The 21,584-nt window shown below is 37.2% G+C and overlaps 1 protein-coding gene across 7 annotated transcripts in view; it reads left to right on the top strand.

Annotated features, from left to right (window-relative positions):
• The window catches only part of GRIA3 (glutamate ionotropic receptor AMPA type subunit 3), a 308,174-nt gene that overhangs the window by 232,361 nt on the left and 54,229 nt on the right, over positions 1–21,584 (top strand). For 6 of the 7 annotated variants that reach the window (XM_063721254.1, XM_063721253.1, XM_024240714.3 and 3 more), the window contains 2 exons: positions 1,944–2,320; positions 12,489–12,687. In XM_063721254.1, coding sequence (XP_063577324.1) covers positions 1,944–2,320; positions 12,489–12,687 — 576 coding nt within the window. Of the gene's footprint in view, positions 1–1,943; positions 2,321–12,488; positions 12,688–15,974; positions 16,371–21,584 lie in introns of those variants that run through there. The other variant, XM_009235220.4, reaches the window with a different exon arrangement.

Here is a 21,584-nt window from a genome sequence, read left to right on the forward strand (position 1 = left end):
AGTTGGGGGAGGGGGAACTGAGATGATAGAGCTTATATCAAATGGCTTCCATCTTCTCAGTAAAGAAAGAGGCAAGATCATCTGCAGAGAGGATAGGACTGATAAGGATTAGGAATTGGGAAAAGTTTGAAATAAGCATCATCAACAGACACAGAGGAGAATCTACTTTTGGGGGGATAGATGGATTTAATTTTAGAAATGATTAGTTTGAAATGGTGGTGAGCCTCCAAGGTAGATTTGATCAGTAGGCAGTTGGCTTCAATAAACCCATGCTTTCTGCAACTTCCACTAGGATGTAAAGGATGTAGGATGACCTCCATGCAGGTAAGTATTTTTGTCTGTTTTGTCTGTCTTGTTCACTGCTTCATTCCTAACACCTAGAATAGTGCTTGGCACAGAATAAAGACTCAAATTTGCATTGGAATGAACCTAAGAGGGGTTGGCTAAGGTTGATAATTGCATATAAAAGTAGTGTAGAGTAGAAACCTGCAAGTATCTATGGAGTCAGAACATTATGTTCATTAAGCAACTGGGTTCTGGAATCTGAAGACCAGGGTTCTAATCCCAGCCTCTCTGTGCTTTAGTTTCTCCATCTCCAACATGGGAATGGTGATTGTACCAATATCAAGGTTACTGTGAGAATTAAATGACATAGTAAGTGTAATGTGCTTAGCAAAGTGCCTCATATAGAATAAGCACTCAGTAAATGTTAGCTAGCTGTTTATCATCTGCATTTCCCTTTAAACTAATTAAGGAGTATTCCTCAACTGGTTTATCATATGTAATTCAAAGGAGTAAAATTTCATTTCTTTGAAAATATACTCTATATCAGACTTCCCTACCTCTGCCCTTTGGTAGGGGTATTGAGGCATAACTGTTCTGAACATAGAAAAAAATGATCAAAACTGGTGTTTTCACTTCATATATGATATACCATCCAAAAGCCTTTCCTTAGTCAGAAGGATTTTTCTTTGTGTGCATTTTAAGGCCTGGCTTCAGACTATGACTTACTACTGTTGGAAAGGAATAATTGCAGAAAACAAAAGAAATAAATGTAGAAAATCCTAGTGCCTATTTTCAAGGGATTAATAGAAAAACGTTGCCTGCCTTTGCCTAAGTTAATTGTGCAGTGCACTACTGACATTTATTTTATTGATTCAATACATGTGAGTGCTACACTGATATTATCACTAGAAAATATAGCTTACTACATAAATTAATATGTGTTCTGACAACTGTTTTACCCTTGTTATTGCCCAGGCAAAATTCTTTCATGTTTGCATATGTCATATACAATAATCGACAACTTATTTTTTAGGCATCTACAGTTTCTTTAGTTTAGAATCTGTTGCAGTGACACATACAAAAATAGAAGATTGAGTCTCTGCCTTCAAAAAACCTGTTTTAATATATATACTCTCAAAAAAATTCAATAACATAAGACAGCAAACACCTAAGAATTAAACTGCTGTGGCCTTGTGTGGCACCTCATGGTGTAGAGTGAAGCAGATATAAGAAGTATAGGATATTATGCCTGCTCCACAAGAATTTTCGGTCAAGCGAGGGAGATAAGACATAAGAACATGAAAATTAAAATAAGAAAACGAGAGTTAAATAGTGACATGTCACAAGGCAGTACAAGTTGTATTATAAGGTAGCAAAAACACACTATTAGGAAAAGAAAGCAGAGTCAGTTGCTCTAAGCCAATGTGTCCTCAGAAGACAAAAGGCCAGCACCCTTTCTTTAATTTACCATCAAGTTAAAGCACTTTAGAACCCACTGAATGCTACCACTTTTCTAACCTAAGCATTGATAATTCAATTGGTTGTAAAGATTTAGGACTTGATATTTTCACCAAAGAAGTATATTAAGTGACAAATAACTGATTAAAGACTGTCTCTAAAAGTCATATATATTTTCTTTTTTTTTTCTTTTTTTTCAGAGAGCTGATATAGCTGTTGCTCCACTCACTATAACATTGGTCCGTGAAGAAGTCATAGATTTTTCAAAGCCATTCATGAGCCTGGGCATCTCCATCATGATAAAGAAGCCTCAGAAATCAAAACCAGGCGTATTCTCATTTCTGGATCCACTGGCTTATGAAATCTGGATGTGCATTGTCTTTGCTTACATTGGAGTCAGCGTAGTTCTTTTCCTAGTCAGCAGATTCAGTCCTTATGAATGGCACTTGGAAGACAACAATGAAGAACCTCGTGACCCACAAAGTCCTCCTGATCCTCCAAATGAATTTGGAATATTTAACAGTCTTTGGTTTTCTTTGGGTGCCTTTATGCAGCAAGGATGTGATATTTCTCCAAGGTTTGTTTTTGTGGCATACTCAATGCCTCATTGCATTTTATGGTCATACTCCATTCATGTACATATGGTATTCATCCATCTCAACTCCAGATTTTTTCATTTAGCATTCCATCAAATGACAGATTATCATCAAGCCATTGTGTTTGCTTATGTCCATGAAGTGAGTGTGTCATTGGTGTTGCTTTGAATGTCTTTCATGCATTTCCATGGTATTGTATATACATTAAAACAAACATTTGAACTCTGGATAAAGGCAACATTGCCACTAATATTAATATTATTCAGATAAAGTAAATACTAAATCTTCATCAGATCAAACAGACATGGTTTCCTAATTAATTGTACTAAAGTGTTTTCTCATTTCTAAAGAGATTGGATCCAGACAAAATTTAAAAGAACATAGAACTCTTCTTTAAATCCCTCCTACCTTCTCCTTTCAATGCCCTCCCTTTTTCATTTTGCTCTCAGACTGCCTACAACTATCCATTGTAGTATCCCACCCAAGTTTTCTAGTTAAAACTATAAAACTTCTCAAAGAAAACATAGGAGAATATCTGTTTTACCTTGGTTTGGACAAAGTGCTCTTAGATAAGACACAAAAAGCACAATCCATTAAAAATTTGATAAACTGGACTTCATCAAAATTCAAAACCTTGCATTTAAAAAGACGTATTAAGAAAATGAAAAAAAAAACCGACTGGGAGAAAACATTAGTAAATCATGTTTCTGATAAAGGACTTGTATCCAGAATATATAACACCTCTTACAACTCAATAAAAAGAAGACAATCCAATTTTTTAATGGACAAAAGATTTGAATGGACATTTCCCCAAAGAAGATATATAAATGGCTAATAAGCACAACAAAAGATACTCAACATTGTTAGCCATTAGGGAAATGCAAATTAAAACCACAATGAGATGCTTCCATACATCCTCTAGAATGGCTGCAATCAAAAAGACAGGCAATACCAAGTGCTGATGACAATGTAGAACAACTGGAACTTTCATCCACTAGTAGTGGGAATGCAAAATGCTACAGCCACATTGGAAAATAGCTTGGCAGTTTCTTATCAAGTAAGATACATACTTAAAATATAACACAGCAATTCTATTCTTAGCTATTTACCTAAGAGAAAGGAAAACATATTCACACAAAAAGTTATACACAAATGTTCATAGTAACTTTATAATATTAAAAAAGTAGAAACAACCCAAATGTCTATCAACTCGTGAATAAATAAATAAAATATTATATATCTATATAGTGGAATACTATTCACCAATTAAAAAGAACAGACTATTGACACATCTACAACATGGACGAACTTTAAAAATGTTATGCTGGGCCGGGTGCGGTGATTCATGCCTGTTATCCCAGCACTTTGGGAAGCCAAGGCAGGTGGATCATCTGAGGTCAGGATTTCAAGACCAGCCTGGCCAACATGGTGAAACCCCGTCTCTACTAAAAATACAAAAAATTAGCTGGGCATGGTGGTGGGCACCTGTAATCCCAGCTACATGAGAGGCTGAGGCAGGAGAATCACTTGAACCTGGGAGGCGGAGATTGCAGTAAGCCGAGGTTGCACCATTGCACTCCAGCCTGGGCAATAAGAGCAAAACTCAGTCTCAAAAAAAAAAAAAAAAGTTATGCTAAGTGAAATAAGCCAGATGCAAAAAGCCACATATCATGCCATTTGAATCCCATTTATTGAATATCTCATATTGTATGATTCTATTTGTCCCGAATAGGCAGTCTACAGAGACAGAAAGTACGTTAGTGGTTGCCAAGGGCTTGCAGGGAGCAGAGAGGGGATAATCAGGGCCAGTATTAGGGTGAGGCAAGTGAGCCTGAGTAAAGCAAGTACAGGGATCACATTCAAGCTTTATTTAAAATTTTGATATTATGCATTAATTTTTTAAATATTGGACTAAAATTCTATTTATCTTGATTAATGAGATTTTGATGCCCCTTTAAACTTTGCATGTGGGGGAGTTGCCTCACTTGCCTCATCCTAGTCCTAGGCCTGCCAGGATTAACTGCAAATGAGCATGAAGGAACTTTTTAGGGTGATAAAAATGCTCTAAAATTGGATCGTGATGATAGTTGCACAACTCTACGTTTACTAAAATCACTGATCGTACACTTGTATTGGTGAATTTTATGGTATGCAAATTTTATCTAAGAAAAGCAAAATATTGAACATGAATGTCCTGAGCCTCACAAACTTAGTCTAAACCTAAACAAATATGGCGGTGAATTCTTGATCATAATACATTGTAGGTGACTGTAACATCTTTATATTTTGAGACAAAAAAGTTGTAGGTTTTGGTAAACTTGAACATTAATCCAAATACTGACCAGAGTCAATCACACAAACATATTAGGGATTTTCATGTGAAATATAAAGACTCAGAAGAGTCCTACCATGTTTTTATAGCATACTTCATTTTGAGATTATCCACTTGGACCATAAAACATTTAAAAAGAAGCTTTGCAGCATAACTAATTGGTAACCATATTCAGCAGCTTTTTAAAATAGTCTGTATGGGGTATGCCTCATTTATCGAAGTCACACTTTTTTTGGCTTTTCTCAATCTGCTTGATTACATTCTCCAAATTATTTCACTCTCTGTTCCTTTTGTGCTTAGAATGTATGTCATTTTTTGTATTATCTGGGAGTTTATTTTGCTAATTTCTTTATTTTTTGAAATGTTCACTTCAAGAGACTATGGTTTCTGAATGATCCTATAATTAAATGATTTTTAACATGGCTGGTAATCTATGTTGAGACAATACTAAACAGTCATTAAGCCTAAAGATTTTATTGGTTTCTGTAAGTGAATTTTCAGAACTAAGTTTGTGGTATCCCCATTGGAGTGATGCATACTACTCTGCATACTCAAAAGGTACTCTTCTCATTTTTAGAAGAATTTATATATATATTGATTCATTAAGCAATAACTTAAAGATTATGGCCTGAAAATGACAAGTTGAACAGGTTTGTTAATGTCTTATAGTAGAATTTAAGCTGTGGCTCTTCTTTGGCACTGAGATATATCAAATGCTTTTTTTCAAAGTATGTATTTTATTATACTAAACTAGACACTGTCATAAAGAGCAATGGCTTTCAAAATTTTTTTACCATGATCCACAGTAAGAAGTAAATTTTCCATCACAACTCAGTATACACATATGTATATAACTGAAGGTTCACCATACTTTACCCTTACAATGTGCAATGCACTCTGATATTTTCTATTGTGTCATTTTTTTTAATTCTGGTTACAATTCAACCCAGAAATAGGGCACACAACCTACAGAATAACACTAGCTTAGAGTAACAAGTATTATTCTTACTATACTTTTAAGTAATAAATTATTGCCTTTATGAGCTCTATGTTTTCCACCATATGGGTATTCCCTCCCCCAATATTGTCTTTTGTGTGTCTTTCAAAATAAATTATACCTTTAAGCCTTTTAATAAAATGTTATACTTCTTAGCATATTTCTGATATATACTAGTGAAGAGGAAACATGTTTCTCCTTGTCTTGAGAGCTCTATTCATTATATGTTTGTGCTCAATTGTATAACAGCAATCACTGTGATGTGTTTCTAGAACTATTAACAGATTTAGAAATTTCTGATAATAACATAGTTGTTACTCTAAGATTTGTGGTTGCCTTGACTGCAAACACCAGCAGTATACTTTATTTCTGTTTAATGGCCACGGTTGGAATGCAAACTCTTCAGAAAGCCCAGAATGTGAGCATGCATTATACACTCTGACTTTTCTCAAAATTGAAGCAATTCAAGAAATTATGAGACCACATTTTAAAGTAGAATTTAAGTATTAGAGCAGGAGGAAATGTCACACATAAATTAGCCCAACTGCTTCCATTTACTGGGGGCAGAGGGACAACAACCACCTTCCCTCAGCTCCCACTGTGTGTAGGCACTTTACCTCCATTATCAGGTGGATTTTAATCCTCAAAACACCACTGCAGAGTGGGCATTATACTTATTTTTAAGTTGAAGAAGGTGATAGTCAGATTAAATAATTTGCCCAGCCACACAGCTAATGGCAGAGCCTGAGTACAAACCAAGCTCCAATTCCAAAACATGCTCTTTCCACTTCATGCTGCTTTTTCCCACATCACAGACAAGGGAACAGCACCCAAAGGATGATGTGATGAAATCCAAGGTCATGGAGGTTTTCAGAGGCAACAGTATGATTATTTCCACTACTGCACACTGCCTCCCACTACCAACCTGAAGTTGCACTGTTTGTTCCATTCCTCTCCTCATGCTCAGGCATAAGAGCTGTTTTCCATTCTTTCAACCTCTAAAGAAACTCTACCTTTTTTCTGGTTTTCAATGAAAGTAGGCAGTGAGCATTTAAAATATTATCGAGAGTGTGTATGCTCAAAGTAAGAGACTGGGAAATCAGAAACAAGACATCATGAGAAAAACTGATGGCATCATTACATTTCCACCAAATTATTCACAGCTACCTAGAAGCTTAAAGAGTCTATGTCAATATTAGGTTTGAACTATCATAATTGTTCAGAGTGAGTAAGTTTGTTCTACATGAAGCTGGAGGCTGAGCTAACTCTAGAGAAGGTAATAAATATAATAAGCTGAGGTTTTGTCCACATACAAACTGATTTATTAGGAGGAGTCGGTGGAAGGTACAAGGAGATTCAATTCAACCTTTTTCCCCCTGAGTGGGGAAGGAGAAGACAGGCAGTGGGTACAGGCAGATGGCAGAAGCACAGTGGTTAAGCACGTGGGCACTGGAGTTAGCCTCACTAGATTCACAATCTGCTTAGCAGTTGTGTAACCTGGGGCAAATCACTAAACCTTGCTAAGCCTCAGTTCTTCATCTGTAAAATAAAAAGCACAGTGCCTGGCATGTAAGTTCTCAATAAATGATAGCTATTGTCATTATCAAATTGGCTGCACATAACCATGCTAGTTTCACAAATACTAACAGCTAATATAACATTTGCATTTTAGTTCCTAAAACTCCTTGAGAATACAGTTGAAATACCAGTTAGTATCAAAGAGCTGACCTCTGATGAGAAATAACCAGCAACATTCCTTCTTGAACTTGCTTTTGTTAAAGATTACAACTCTTGCAAATATTTTTATTGTATTATTCTACTATGTCTTACTGATACTGGCTGGAGGTTGTAACTTTATTTTTAATATGAAATTTATTTCCTTTGTAAAACTTGGATAGAACCACTAAGCAGTCCAGAGTCCAAGTCCTTCCAGACAAAGGCTCCCCCTGCTGACTTTCTGTGCAGCTGCAGGGACATCTGAGGGCTAGACAAATTGAAGACATGAGAGTTGGGGGAATTATTACAGAGAAAATGGAAAGAACAGATGAACTTGAACCTGATTACTATGTACAGATGTTTCCAAAGGTGTTACTCTCCTGTTAAGTTTTCAAGATATGAAGTACTTTGTTGAAGAGGGCAGGGGATCTGTCCAGATTAGTTGACACGTAGATCCTCCTTTAAAATGTAAAGTATGTGCAGAATAATAAAAGACATGAAGGGTATAAAATAAATGAGATCAAAGACAATAGGATTTTTGGCTATATTTTAAGCATACCCTTTCCTCTGCTGATGTATGACCACTGTCTTTATCTTACTGCAAATTCACTTCAAAGTAGTAGTGATGTGATAATAAATTAATGAGGTAATAGCAGAATTTTTATTACAACTATTTCACGGCTTTTCTGGCTAAAAGCTGTAGTTTTCCATCTTTGGGACATGGTTACTTATTCCCATCAGAGAAGACTGTAAGAACCAAAGATTGATTCTGCACATTTTTTAAAAATCTGTCACAGACATGGCATTAAATGGAGTATAGAAATGATGCATACTTTGGAAGAAAGAAGAGAAAAAAAGGAATGATAGAGTTTGTACAATAGAGAAGCAGTTTTCAGTCCCAGCTCTTCATCTTGTAAGCTAGTAAAGTGAAGATTATACAATTTACTTACAAGATAAAGGTTATAGCACATAGCTCACTTTTATTATCATTTCAAAGGTCATAAAATACATTTTACTATTAACTCAGAAACTCTAGTTCTTTATTATTACAGATAACAAGAGCATTGTATATTATTTGATGTACGTATTTTGCAGTGCTTTTTTATATGTCTGTTTTCCTCTTGTTGCTAATTTACTTTCATTAACTTCACGCCTCCTCTTACATTTCCTCAAAAGGTATGATACGCTTCTTATAATGCACTTTTGTAAACACTAAATGTGCAGCATCTTACAGCCATTTCATTATGCTAACCTTGAAATCTGTCTTGTGCAACAAAACTATTTGAAATGAATGTTAAACATTTTGTAGCTGCATTAATGGAGGGAAAGATACTGGAAAATGAAAGGTCTTTTTAATTCAACTATAAAGTCTTGTCTTATTTTAATAGATCCTTTATAAAATGTGATGCGATTGACCCATCAGTCACTTTTTATATAACCTCCATGTGAAATGTGAATTTAAGTGGCTATATGAGTACCTAATGAGAAAAGGTAAATGTAAAAATGCCTATGGAGCTTCTTCCCTGTAGGTTCCACTGCACTTTTTCTCAGTGAAAGGATTGAGGCGCTTATGCTAAACAAGGGAATAAAGTGGTGGAAATTCCATCAAATCTTTTGTCTAAGCTGCTACTGTTTTGAGGGGAGAATGTTGAATGCAAGCTTGTGCATTCCACACTGATTCCACTGAAACTCCTTTTCTATCTCTGCTCAGGTATGCAGGTACTGTTATACCATTTTTATGTGGGTAATCACCCAAATTCTCCATGCTCATAGGTATATCATGATATTAACCACAAAATTGCCAGAGTCAATAACCATGTACACAAGAGGCCACGAAAATGACCATTTTGCATTTAGGTTTATTTTCAGTCATGTCAACAACCAACAGCTGAGTCATTCAGCTCAACCACATGATGATCTGAGTCAGTACTAAAGTGGCCAAAATAACCAGATTATGATGTGCAGGCTTGATTTTAGATCAGACTGACACAGCCACAGTCCATTAGCCTCAATACAATGGCACAGTGTAATTTCCATAAATTACTGTATTTTTCTCCACATTGTCAAGTAGACAATGCATAAACTACCATTAGTATTCACAGCAGCAAAATATACCTCTTTCCATATCAAACTGTGATTCTGGAATTACTCCAAAGTCAGTTTTCTCCTTGGTCTGGCAAAACCTCATCATTCCAAATAAAAATGACAGTCACAGTTCTGTCCCAAATGAACAACAGATAATAAACAATAATTATACAAATATGTTTGGTTTTCATGCCACTATATTCCTCAGTGTTTGGAGAAAATTTGCACCTTCTATAAGTTGCATACCATTTTGGATTTTCTTATACAAAATACAGGTATTTTATACTACAAAAATGTGGGTATTTCTCTCCTAGTGTATAAGTTTAAATGTTTTATTTTCTATTCTGCCTCTCTGTGCCTCAGTTTCTTTATCTGTAAAATACCTCTGTTTGCTTATCTTTAAAATAGCACCTAACCATAGGGATAGAGAATTAAAATAGTTGGCACAGGTAAAGCAATTAGAACAGAGTCTGGCACACAAGAAGTGCTCAATAAGTATTAGCTATCATTGTTATCATTTTTGTTCCTCTATTACTATGGATGTTTCTTTGGAGTGTTAATCTTTTATACAGCAAAATTATTTCTAGAGTCAGATCAGTTCAGAATAAATTAAATGTATGTGGCAACAATGAAGAAAGACTATGAAAGGTCTAAATGCATAATCAAAACACCCTGTATACTTTTAGCATTCAGAAGTGTGACACATTCTTTTCCGACTCATCCAGATGTTTTTACTTCTGATTAAAAGAGAAATGTTCCCAGATGAAATCCTGAGATAGTGTAACTGTTAGAAAAATCTACTGCAAAGCAGATTTTCAAATTCAAAAAGCTAAAAGTGATCATGTTCAGGAAATAAATAAGGGTTGTCTCAGGAATCCAGGGACCAACAGGAACTGCAGATTTTAAAAAAAATCAAGTCAGTTTGTTATAGTTAACCAATAATAAATATTTATCAAAATACCTGCCAAAATTATTCAATCAGAGTGTAGCATCTAAAACAACTGAGTTTTCCAGAGGCCAGAAAAAGGTTATCTTGGGACACAGGAATTTAAATTTGCTTTAAAGTGGTGAAATGCTGGTACAGACAGAGAAGAGCTTGATTTGCCGGCTCTCAGCCCAGAACTACCCTCTTCCCACAGAGCCTGGAGATGTGCCAGGCTCCTAAGCCTATTCTTGACTTTATGACAGAGTGGGTTCTCTTCCTGTGAGTTTTTCTGGGCATGGGAGAACACAGCGTAACTAGGATGGAGCTCTGCCACACAGCAGAATTATCCTAAGGATGATGTGGCAATGTTTTATAAAACCTAGGGAGCAGATTTTCATTTCTGCAGACAGAGCAAGCCTTCAGCAACACTGTGAAGGAGATGAAGTTTCCTGAGTACAAGCCATTACCCATCACTGAGCATTCAATTCCCTCACACTGTCCAATAATTTCCTGAGGTCCCTGTCTCTGAGGAACACTCATGATGTAGGACCAAACTTGCAACCCTGTCTGCACCTTGAGAGTTTTATAAAGTGCTGCTGCTTAGTCCCAACCCCCAGGGTTATGATTTAATTGGTCTTGGATGAAGCCTAGGCAAGGTTTTTTGTCTTTTTGTGTTGACATGTTTTGACTGAAGCTCCCTAGATGATATTGATATGCAGGCAGAACTGAGAATCACTGATGTAGAAGAACAATGTTTCTCAGTTTGGTCTGCAGACCACTTGCAGCAGAATCACCTGTGATGCTTAAGAAGTGCAGATTCTTGGGCATTCAGCTATTCTGAATCTGCATTTTAACAAACACCTCAGGTAATGCTGATGCACAGTAACATTTAAGAACAAAAATTTCCCCTTATTAAAACTTACCCATCTTCTTTCCCATTCCCTACTAACTGAATAAACAGTGGGTGCTGTTGAAGTAATGTGTTACGTTTTGATCAAGCCTCCTGAAAACAACACAGAGGGTGATTCGAATAGAATTTCTCCATCAGACCAGGAGGATGATTTTGTTTTCGTTTTCCGTGTGTAGGGGTGGAAGGGGGTGTGGAGGAAGCAAGCCTTTTAATGCCTCTAATCCAACTATACAGGTAGTTTCCTACTTCATTTGGAGTCTGCCCTGAATGGTTAAGGCTTAGTTGTCAAAGGAGAAAGTTTCTAATCTCCTGGGCCCCAAAAGCTATTTATATTAAGATGATAATAAATATTATCATCTAGCTCCTTGCCTTATGGGTGACCAACTCCACAAAATAGCAATGTCTTTGTTAAATTTATTAAACTCAAAGTGAATAGTGCTCATTTTCCAGCACCTACCCATTTATCTTCAAGTGAGAAGAGGTTTTTGACTATGTTTCTCTCATGACATTACCTTGTAGCAGTGGTTTTCAACCTTGGTTGCACTTTGTAATCACCTGGTGAGCTTTAAAAAATTTAAATGTCTGTGTCCTACCTCCCAAGTTCTGATTTAATTGGTGGGCCTGGGCATGAGTTTTTTTTTTTTTTTTAAGATTCTGGGTGATTTTAATGTGGAGCCAAGGCTGAAAACCATTTGCTTCTACAGGTGTGCCCAGCAAACTTCACAGGAAGAGAACTCAATAAGTTAAATTATGACTTGTGGAAGCAGGAGATGGTAAAAAATATTTTTTCCTGTAATTAAAAGGAAAAATCCTGCTGGGAGTGCACTTGTAGTCCCAGCTATTCAGGAGGCTGAAGCTGGAAGATAGCTAAAGCCCAGGAGTTCAAGTCCAGTCTGGGCAACATAGAGAGACCTGACCTCATTTTTTAAAAAGAAAATCCTGCTTTGAAACGTGTATAGGCCTGACGAGTATTATGCATGCACCATCATAATATGCCATCATGACATGGGGTATTGTTGTTAACATGTGACCTTCATTTAATGTTTTAATTCCCTCACATCATCTATTTCCCTCCTTCATCAGCTATACTGAAACCACTCCTCTTTCCAGAAATAGAGACAAGGATTTCTTAAACTTAGATCTGGCCCCTCTGGGTCTGGATTTGTTTTTGTTTTGTTTTATAGATCACTCTCCGGGCGCATTGTTGGAGGGGTTTGGTGGTTCTTCACCCTGATCATAATTTCTTCCTATACTGCCAATCTTGCTGCTTTCCTGACTGTGGAGAGGATGGTTTCTCCCATAGAGAGTGCTGAAGACTTAGCTAAACAGACTGAAATTGCATATGGGACCCTGGACTCCGGTTCAACAAAAGAATTTTTCAGAGTAAGTGCTTTGCAGTTAATTAAGCCTGCTGATTTTTATTTTATCATCTTCTCACAAAGGCAAGTTCACAGTGCTTTTAAGGGAGAGTTGGGAATGAGTGGGAATGTTATCAAAGGAGAGCATCTTAAATACCGGGCTGCTTGGTTGGTGATCTACTTCATTGTCGTTTAGAACCAAGACTTGAGTAAGACATAACAAGTTTCGTGTCGAGGGCACTGAGTTTGGACTCCCAGGTTTGAATCCCAACCCTGCCACAAAGTGATTGTTTGTCCTTGGGCAAGCCATTTAACTTCTACCAGCTTCAGTCCCCTCACTTGAATAATGAGGGGATTGAACTAAATAATATATATGCTGCTTTCTAGCTTTTACAAAAGCAGTGCTTTTATGTCTCAGAGGTTCACAGAAGTTAGGCAATTGACTCTAAGACTGATGAGTAATGGACTATAAGAAATTACATATTCTATTTTAAATGTTAGTTGTCTATTGAGATGCATTAGAATTGTATCAAGTATTTGTGTACATGGTGATAATTTCATTTTCAGGACAGCTGATAATTGTTTTAATTTCTTGGGTAGACGTATTCCCTCAGCTCCTCATAGGCAAAATCTTATTGGGGAAACAGTAAATTGTTCACTAGCAGAAGTTAATAAAGCTATGTAAAGTCTGTCAAGAGGAAAGATGAAAGGAGATTGAAGCAGGAAATGATAGAAGGATAATATGAGGGACAAACCACTTTCACATAAACCATGAAGATCTTTATTCTGTGGTAACTGGACTATTAAGGAAGAATACTAGTAGAGTTTTTAAGAACTAAAATGTTTTTTCAGTTACCCCAACAAGAAAAATATGCTAATTTAGATTAGAAAATTGACACATTCTATAATATTACTACTGCCTGCTACTGTAACCACAGTAACTAGTTGTAGCAATGATCCAGAAGCCACTTGGGTAGCAGGTGGAGTAGTTAGTCACTCTCTCCAACCAATAATCAAGTTATTGGATGACAGATATAATTGCTGATTTTCCCACAAAGGCCCAGAGTAAACAGATGGTGGTTCTAAACCTGCTTTTTAAATAATCAATAAGAAATACATTTCTACATGTATTGTCATGAGATTTGTCCAATTACTTCACAGTAAACCAGGAAGAGTATGTTTCTTGACATTATAGCAATTAACTACAAACTGTTTTCACTCCCTGAAAGAGAATGTATTAGTCCTGGGACCCTTTCAAGAATTCTCATTGATTCAAGATATCCATATCTCACCTATACCACCTGTTTACTGAGCAGATCATAATCCCCAACTGGGAGGAGGGGTCCAATGTTGGGAGCATCAAAATGACATGAAGACCCTCTGGAACTAATCTGGCCTTGACCTTCACTACTATGGCAGTCCCAGAAGCTTATTTAGAAACAATTTCCTGCCCCCATGAAATCACTCACATTTATCAGGGCTAGAAGCCTAGAAGCCAGGGATTTCCATCTGATGAGTAGTCAACACATAACCAGCTCCATGGAAATCTGGTTTGATATCAACCTTCAACAGAGCTTATGATAACCATCCCAATAGGCATGAAGTTTCTATATGAAGTAATTAACCACTTAGGATATCAAGACACCAGAAGTTTCTATATGAAGTAATTAACCACTTAGGATATCAAGACACCAGAAGTTTCTATATGAAGTAATTAATCACTTAGGACATCAAGACACCAGACTTGAACCCTCAGATAAGAGATACTTGTTCCACTGGAAAGCATTTTTCTTTCAAAAACAATTAGAGATTAGAAAGTTGTGCTTTAAATGGTAATCAATAAATGGCATCAATTCCCATTAGGCTTTCAAAGGTCATTCATCTATATTGCAGGCAAAAGGAGGCTCTCTGGAAAGATGAAGAGATTTATTAGCCCAGAGGCAGAAAGCGTGACCAAATATTCATTGCCCCCATGCCCAGACCCCATCTCCCACTTATTTTGTGTCTTTCTCAAAAACTAGGAAAGCATCTACTAAATCATTCAATGATGATTTCATTAAAGGGCATCATATTACCAGAGCTGATTTGAATCAACATTTAATTCTGAGCAAAGCTATTGCCACATTCTGATTGGTTTGTGGTTTCTAATGCTCATCAATTCCTAGCCAATGAGTAATTCGTATGGAAATTGAGCTGTTTTGAAAATCTGATTAGACAGGGAGCTGGATATTTCTAAGTATAAGGAAGTACAAATCATTTTCTAGTTCTGGCATGCCACTTTTTCTGTTTCCCCAAATGGTCACTGGTGGCATCATTAAGGACTTGGTGGGGTGGTTCTTCAGGGCAGCACATGAATGTTGATTATCTAAAAGTGGAACTACAAAAGCAGCATAGAAAAACCAACTCCTTTAACCTGCTTATACTGAAAATGTTATCTAGACCCAACAAAGGCTATCCTTGATATTCGTACAATACAGGGTTGTAGGGCCGGCGGCCAATTGGTCTCCAAGCCATTTAAATCCAATGGGGCAAAGAAGGCAGCCAGCAAGAGCACATCATCCTTTATTTAGGGACTTGACTGCCACAGTCATGTCACTTCCCCTTCAATCTTCAGTGATGTCAAGTCATAAAGGCAATTTTAAAAACTAACTCCTGGCCGGGTGTAGTGGCTCACACCTGTAGTCCCAGCACTTTGGGAGACCAAGGCAGGCAGATCACGAGCTCAGGAGATTGAGACCAACCTGGTCAACACGGTGAAACCCTATCTCTACTAAAAATACAAAAATTAGCTGAGCGTGGTGGTGCATGCCTGTAATTCCAGCTACTCGGGAGGCTGAGGCAGGAGAATCGCTTGAACCAGGGATTCAGAGGTTGCAGTGAGCTGAGATCTTGCCACAACACTACAGCCTGGCGACAGAGTGAGACTCTGTCTCAAAAACAACAACAAAAAAAAAAACAGTAACTCACATACACACACACACACACACACACACACACACACACACATTGGGGATCTCTGATAGCATGCCTTATGAACTTCAGAGGATGAAACAAGATCACATGCAACATTTACAAACATAATATGAACTCATTTCTTCCCATGCTCACTCTATACTAATGCTACAGGGACCAAATTATAATAACATAAGACAGCCTAGGGCCAGCCCTCTAGCCCTTCCACTAAGAGATAGGAATAAATAAAATAAAATTCTTTTCTAATTGCCCTGCAGACATTTTTACTTGTCCTGAGTAAAGCTGCCATTAAAATGATGGTATTTTTAAATGATTCATTTGTTTCTCTCATTTTCTGAGCTTTCCCTAGCTATCATCTTACAATCCCATAATCAGTGGAAGAGAGGGACCTGTTCCATCAGGAAAGGCAGGGAGCAGAATGCATGCTGCTAGAAGAGACACCTGGAATATTACCATCAACTCTCTTGATTTGAAAACTGATTTCCTTAGACAGCAGCTCCAAAACTATATATCCCAACCAGACGTAGAAGCACATATGCCAAAAAAACAAGTGGACAGCTTTATTGTTGTTGCCCAGAGAAATGCTACAATGATTTGGAAAGCTGCACTGAAACGACCATTCTCCACTAGGTTTTGGAAATTTAACCTGATACAGATTCATGTTAAAATGTGGCACTGGAAGAAAAAGTAATTCCAAAGTTCTCTCTGCCTGCAGACCTTTAAAAGTATTAGAAAATAACCGGGATGCTGGATTTCTTTTTTTGTGAAAATTGATATTAATATTTTATTAAGTTGCATTCAAATAATTATTTATACATTTATATGCATAAACACCCAAAACATTTTATACATGGAATCATATAAGATGGTATTCTCTTGCCATTATTTGTTTGTTTTTTAAAACTCAAATAAGTATAGATTTACTTTTTTTTTACTTCATGGTATTTAACTTTACTTCAACTCTATTATTTCCTTTATCAATTTCCTTTTGATAAATGTTTAACCTTTTGAAAATATTTTGGTGTTGTTAACAGTGGCTCAATAAACATTATTTTCCATTGATGTAACATAATTATTTTTAAATGTTTTTAAATATTTACCCTTCAGTTAGATCCCTTAAAGCACTTAGCCTGTGATGTGACATAAGCCATGTAATGCCCAGCTGCAGACAAAGCTGGCTTCACAAAGTTACAGAATGTAGTAGGCACCTGGCTGAGGAAAATTCTACCCCACAAAATATTTAGCCCCCAATAGGCACTTTAACAGGAATCACATTTTTCCCCTTTCTATATTAAATGTCTGATGGTGGAAGAAGGGGAGATGTTTGTTCTAAAGTTAATCCTAATGGAAAAGTTAAAGGTCCAATATTTTATTTATACCATAATGGACAATTTTTCTCTTTCTCATTTGTTGAACTTTATGCAAGGCTCTTGTGTTTATTTGGGCACAGCTCCAGAGGCCTTCATTCTTATTCTCACCTGAGTGGATGGCCCTGCCAGGTCGTGTATAACCTGTGATATGCCTGTGCATATACCTGTGTGCGTAGGCTGCTGAGGCCCTGGTATTTGGTTTAGTTTGTTGCTTGCTTTGCCGCTGCTTGGTTTCTTGATTCTCTAAAAGAATACAAGGCAGAAAAATCCCAGAGAGATGTTTCAGAGTTTCAGAACAGTACCATTGAAGATACTAGTCACACTGAAGTTTACAAAAGTTACATATAAGAGAACAAAGACTTCTTTCATCATTTAGACAGTGTTGGTTTGACAACGGTTTTCAGCAAATCACATCACCAAATAAGAAACTAAACTTGCTGACTCAGCCTATTGCACTAACCACTAAACTCAGCTTCCTCTCTTAGCTACACAGGGCAGAAACACAGGGAGGAAAATGCCACCCTTTTTGACACAAGCAAACTTTTGGAAAATGGCCAGGTCTGGAGGCTGACTTGTATAGTGCGTCATTTTACGAGATGTATACCACACCCAGAAACCTTGCAGAAATCATCATGACAGAGATGAGATAATCTCAAAAGTTTCTGATTTTATGTGGCGATCATTTGCCATGCTGGTAGAAGGTTTTATGAGAACTTAAATGCTCTCTTCTGGAATAGGCAGTAATTCTAGAATCCCAGAAAATTGAAATCCATGTCAATTTGATATGTTTGGACAGTTGACAGGGATATAGTACTGTTTTAATTCCATGTATATAGGACATAAAGACACATATTAAAATAAGAAATAAGGCACCAGATCAGAATGAAGCACCATAATGTTAATGAAGGCAATAAGTTCAAGGGATAATTTTATAAAACTGTCATTAGAGTATTTGCCAAGGAGAGAGTTACATTATCTCTATCATATCTCTTATTTCACTATACCAGAGCCTGCATAACTGCAGTGATTATTTTAGGACTTAAGACAAATACTTTATTTATTCTAAGAACACACTGACATACAACTTATATGTCACATATAAGAAGTCAATTTTCTCTTTTTGTATTAGTTTTGATCAGTTAGCTGATGAAGTCTTTGAGTCTTACCCCAATGCTGGATGCCAGATTTCTTTTCCAGATACTTGGCCATATCCCCATTACAGATAGTTTGGGGGATAAAAGGAATTCTTTTTAAAAAATGAAATGTTTAACATTAATTTAAACCTCTTTAAGAAAGTAAATATAAAAGAAGAGGAGTAGAGAGAGTGGTGACTTGCTCCAGTGCCCTAGGCAAGGCAGAAGAATTGAACTTTATTAGGAGACCACTAAGGGGACTGTCCTGTCTCGTGAATTACAGGCATTGTAAGCCCTGTGAAGCACAGCTGAATTACTCATGAAGAATGTTTTGTCTCAACACAAGACTCTGATTATTGTCTTGGTCATTATAGTTTTTAATTGTTTTTAAGCACAGGCAGCAAAAGGAGGGGTTCTGCCATGCTGATTTGAAAAGTAGTCCCTGCTAATAGCGTTTCGATTCTGCTTACACATTCACAACCACACACACACACAAAGCATTTTCAACTGGGTCTAAATGTCTTCAATATTTATTGGTTATCTATAACAGGGCTTTTGAAGTATATGCAGGAAGGGAGAAAAATCTTTCCACAAGTGCACCTATGCAGAGTATGCTGACATTTTGACATAATCCAGAAAATCAACCATTAATCTTTAAGCTTTATTATAATTGAGCTATGTACACAACAGACCTCCCTGACACCTTAATCCATCCCCTTGCCTTAGGAAACACATCAAAATGTAAAAATCTTTTGTTAAAAATTTTTCTCACCAAACACCATGGTAAATTTAAGATCTTAACAGACAATATACCTGGAAAACTGCAGCCAAATTTTATTTGTTTGAAGACACATATAATGTGACCAAATGTTTGAGGACACATTCAAACCATGCACCAGGGGAACACATAACAGCAACAGATGAGTTGACACTAAGGGTAGTAGGTCAGGGACATCTGCTGTACATACTACTTGGCAGTTTTAAAAAAAGAAAACTGTCTTTTAATTTTGACATGGCTGTTTTGATGCTGTCTTATTTTTTTAAAAGTCTTACTTTCCTATGTTATATAATACACAGCAAGAAGCATAGACCTTATAGGTCAAGACTGGAGACAGAGCAACAGCCACGGGTGAGGATGCTGAGGCTGGCCAAAAAGGCCTCTGGAAAAGGGAAAGATGCAGTGAGACCACCGTTGGCTTTTCCCATCCGTCAGCAGCTAGGAATCTGTGGCGCCATAGCTCTTCCTTTCAGGCAAGCCTCAGGCTGGCTGGAAAGGACAATCTCCAAGAAAGTAGAGGTTGACCTGACAACTATGCACACAACTGAAAACACATCTAATATCTGCCTCCAAGAGAAAGGAAAGCACTTAGCAATAAAGACAAGCTAATAATATGCCTGATATTCCATTATTTATTCAGCAGTCTTTCAGTAACTTTTGAGCCAAGCTGCATGCTAAGCACTGACGATCATACATCTTATAAACAAAATTAAATTCCTATCTTTTGCCAAATTACCTGAAAATACCTAGACAGGCTTTTTCACCATATTTGGAGACAGATTAACTTAAAATATAGGTATCTCACATAACTAGATGACTTTCCCTCCAGGGAAGCTGATGGTGTTTATTTCTATGGAGCTACTTCCCAGCATGGGCCAATCTATGGGTATGCTCCATGGTGAGTTAGCAGCACGGTTAATGATTCCCTGTAACCTCAGTAGGAAGATCAGCTAGTTTATGAATGAAACAGAAATGGCCTCTACCCTCTTGGAGCTCACAATCTAGTGGACCATTAGTTTTCAACACACATTCACATACATTACTACACAATCCACAGAACAATCCTGGGGCAGCCAGAACAAGTATCATTACACCTGTTTCATAGAGGAGACAAATGAGGTACATGACATTGTGATTTGCTGAATGTCACTCAGCTCAATGGAGAAAAGCTGGCACTAGGATCCTGATGCTCTGAGTCTCTAATGCAGCACATGTTAAGGCATCTGTATAATCTCCTGGTTGATCTATGTTTTTATTCCCCTTGATGGATCAATTAGAAAAGGAAATCTATGCCTACTTTTAAAAGACACTTCCCATGCTCTGACAACTTCAAAGGGTTCCAAGATAAGATGGCAAAGAAAGGCATCTATAAAGCTAGAGTGAATGCCATAAATGCAGCAAACCTCTATTATTACATGGCTTGCTATAGTTTCTGACATACTAAGGGTTATGTCATGTGTGTAGATGAAACTAGAAAGAACAAGAGAAAGATGAATTGTTTCTAGTTCCACATCCACTGATGACTTTCTTGTTTTTCTTTGGGTAAAGAATATTTGGTCTCAGTTTCTTCATTTATCAGGGAGAATATTCCTTGCTCTACTGTCCTTATGGGGTTGTTGAGAGGCTAATATCACAAAAGCTCTTTAAAAGTATGAAGGTGTCTACAAGTCCCAAGAAACATTAGGAAAAGGGCCCAGCAATAGAGCAATTAAAACCTAAAGACTCAGGGGGAGGGAGAGCATCAGGATAAATAGCTAATGTATGCAGGGTATAATACTTAGGTGATGGGTTGATAGGTGCAGCAAACCACCATGGCACACGTTTACCTATGTTATAAACCTGCACGTCCTGCACATGTATCCTGGAACTTAAATAAAATAAAATAAACCTAAAGACTCTCCAGACACAGTTCTGTAGAGATGTGAGGGGTACTTCACAAAAATAAAATAAGATAATCTCTCTGCTTTCTTGATGGAAGAGATGTGGGTGTTTTTTTTTTTTCTGGCTTTGGGAAGAGAAAGAAAGCTCATTCAATATTTTCCCCATCCTCTTGATCCCACTTCTACCCTTAATTATAAAATATTACTATTGTGCTCATCTCCTAGTTGATCCATCTTTAGCTATTCCTTTGTGGCCTGCAGATTCAACAACTTCAATATGCACAATTTAGAGCTGCCCTTGAAGACCATCTAGAAACTTTAGGTGCTTCCAAGGTGGCATGCCGGCCATCTGCCCAAAGTAACCAACCATATGGATTTTATTAAACTATCTCCATTAGTCCTCCAAAGTAACCTACTTGTTTATGAGAGCGTTTCACAGCCCAGAAAGCCTAAGGGGGTTAAGTCTCCATTCTTTCTGAGGCTGCCAACTCTCACAGACAGCATCAGGGTAATTAACATCACACAGGACCCCCAGATCTTCGTGAGAAGGCTGAAACTCTGTTTCCTAGAAGAACTCATCTAAGGATCTCACTTTCTTTTCTTATCTGACACAGTCAAATCATCTAATAGCCTTCCAGTTAAAGGAATGAGGCCCATCTGTTCAATTAGACTTTACTTGAGTTCACCTGGCAAGCCTGTGTAGGTTAAGTATTTACAGTCCTCTTTCATGCAGAAGCCTAAAAACTTGACCGTAAGGATCAAGTAAAATTCGACTTACGGAAACTCAA

Source organism: Pongo abelii, chromosome X (genome assembly GCF_028885655.2).
Source record: "Pongo abelii isolate AG06213 chromosome X, NHGRI_mPonAbe1-v2.0_pri, whole genome shotgun sequence".
Taxonomy (NCBI): Eukaryota; Metazoa; Chordata; class Mammalia; order Primates; family Hominidae; genus Pongo; species Pongo abelii.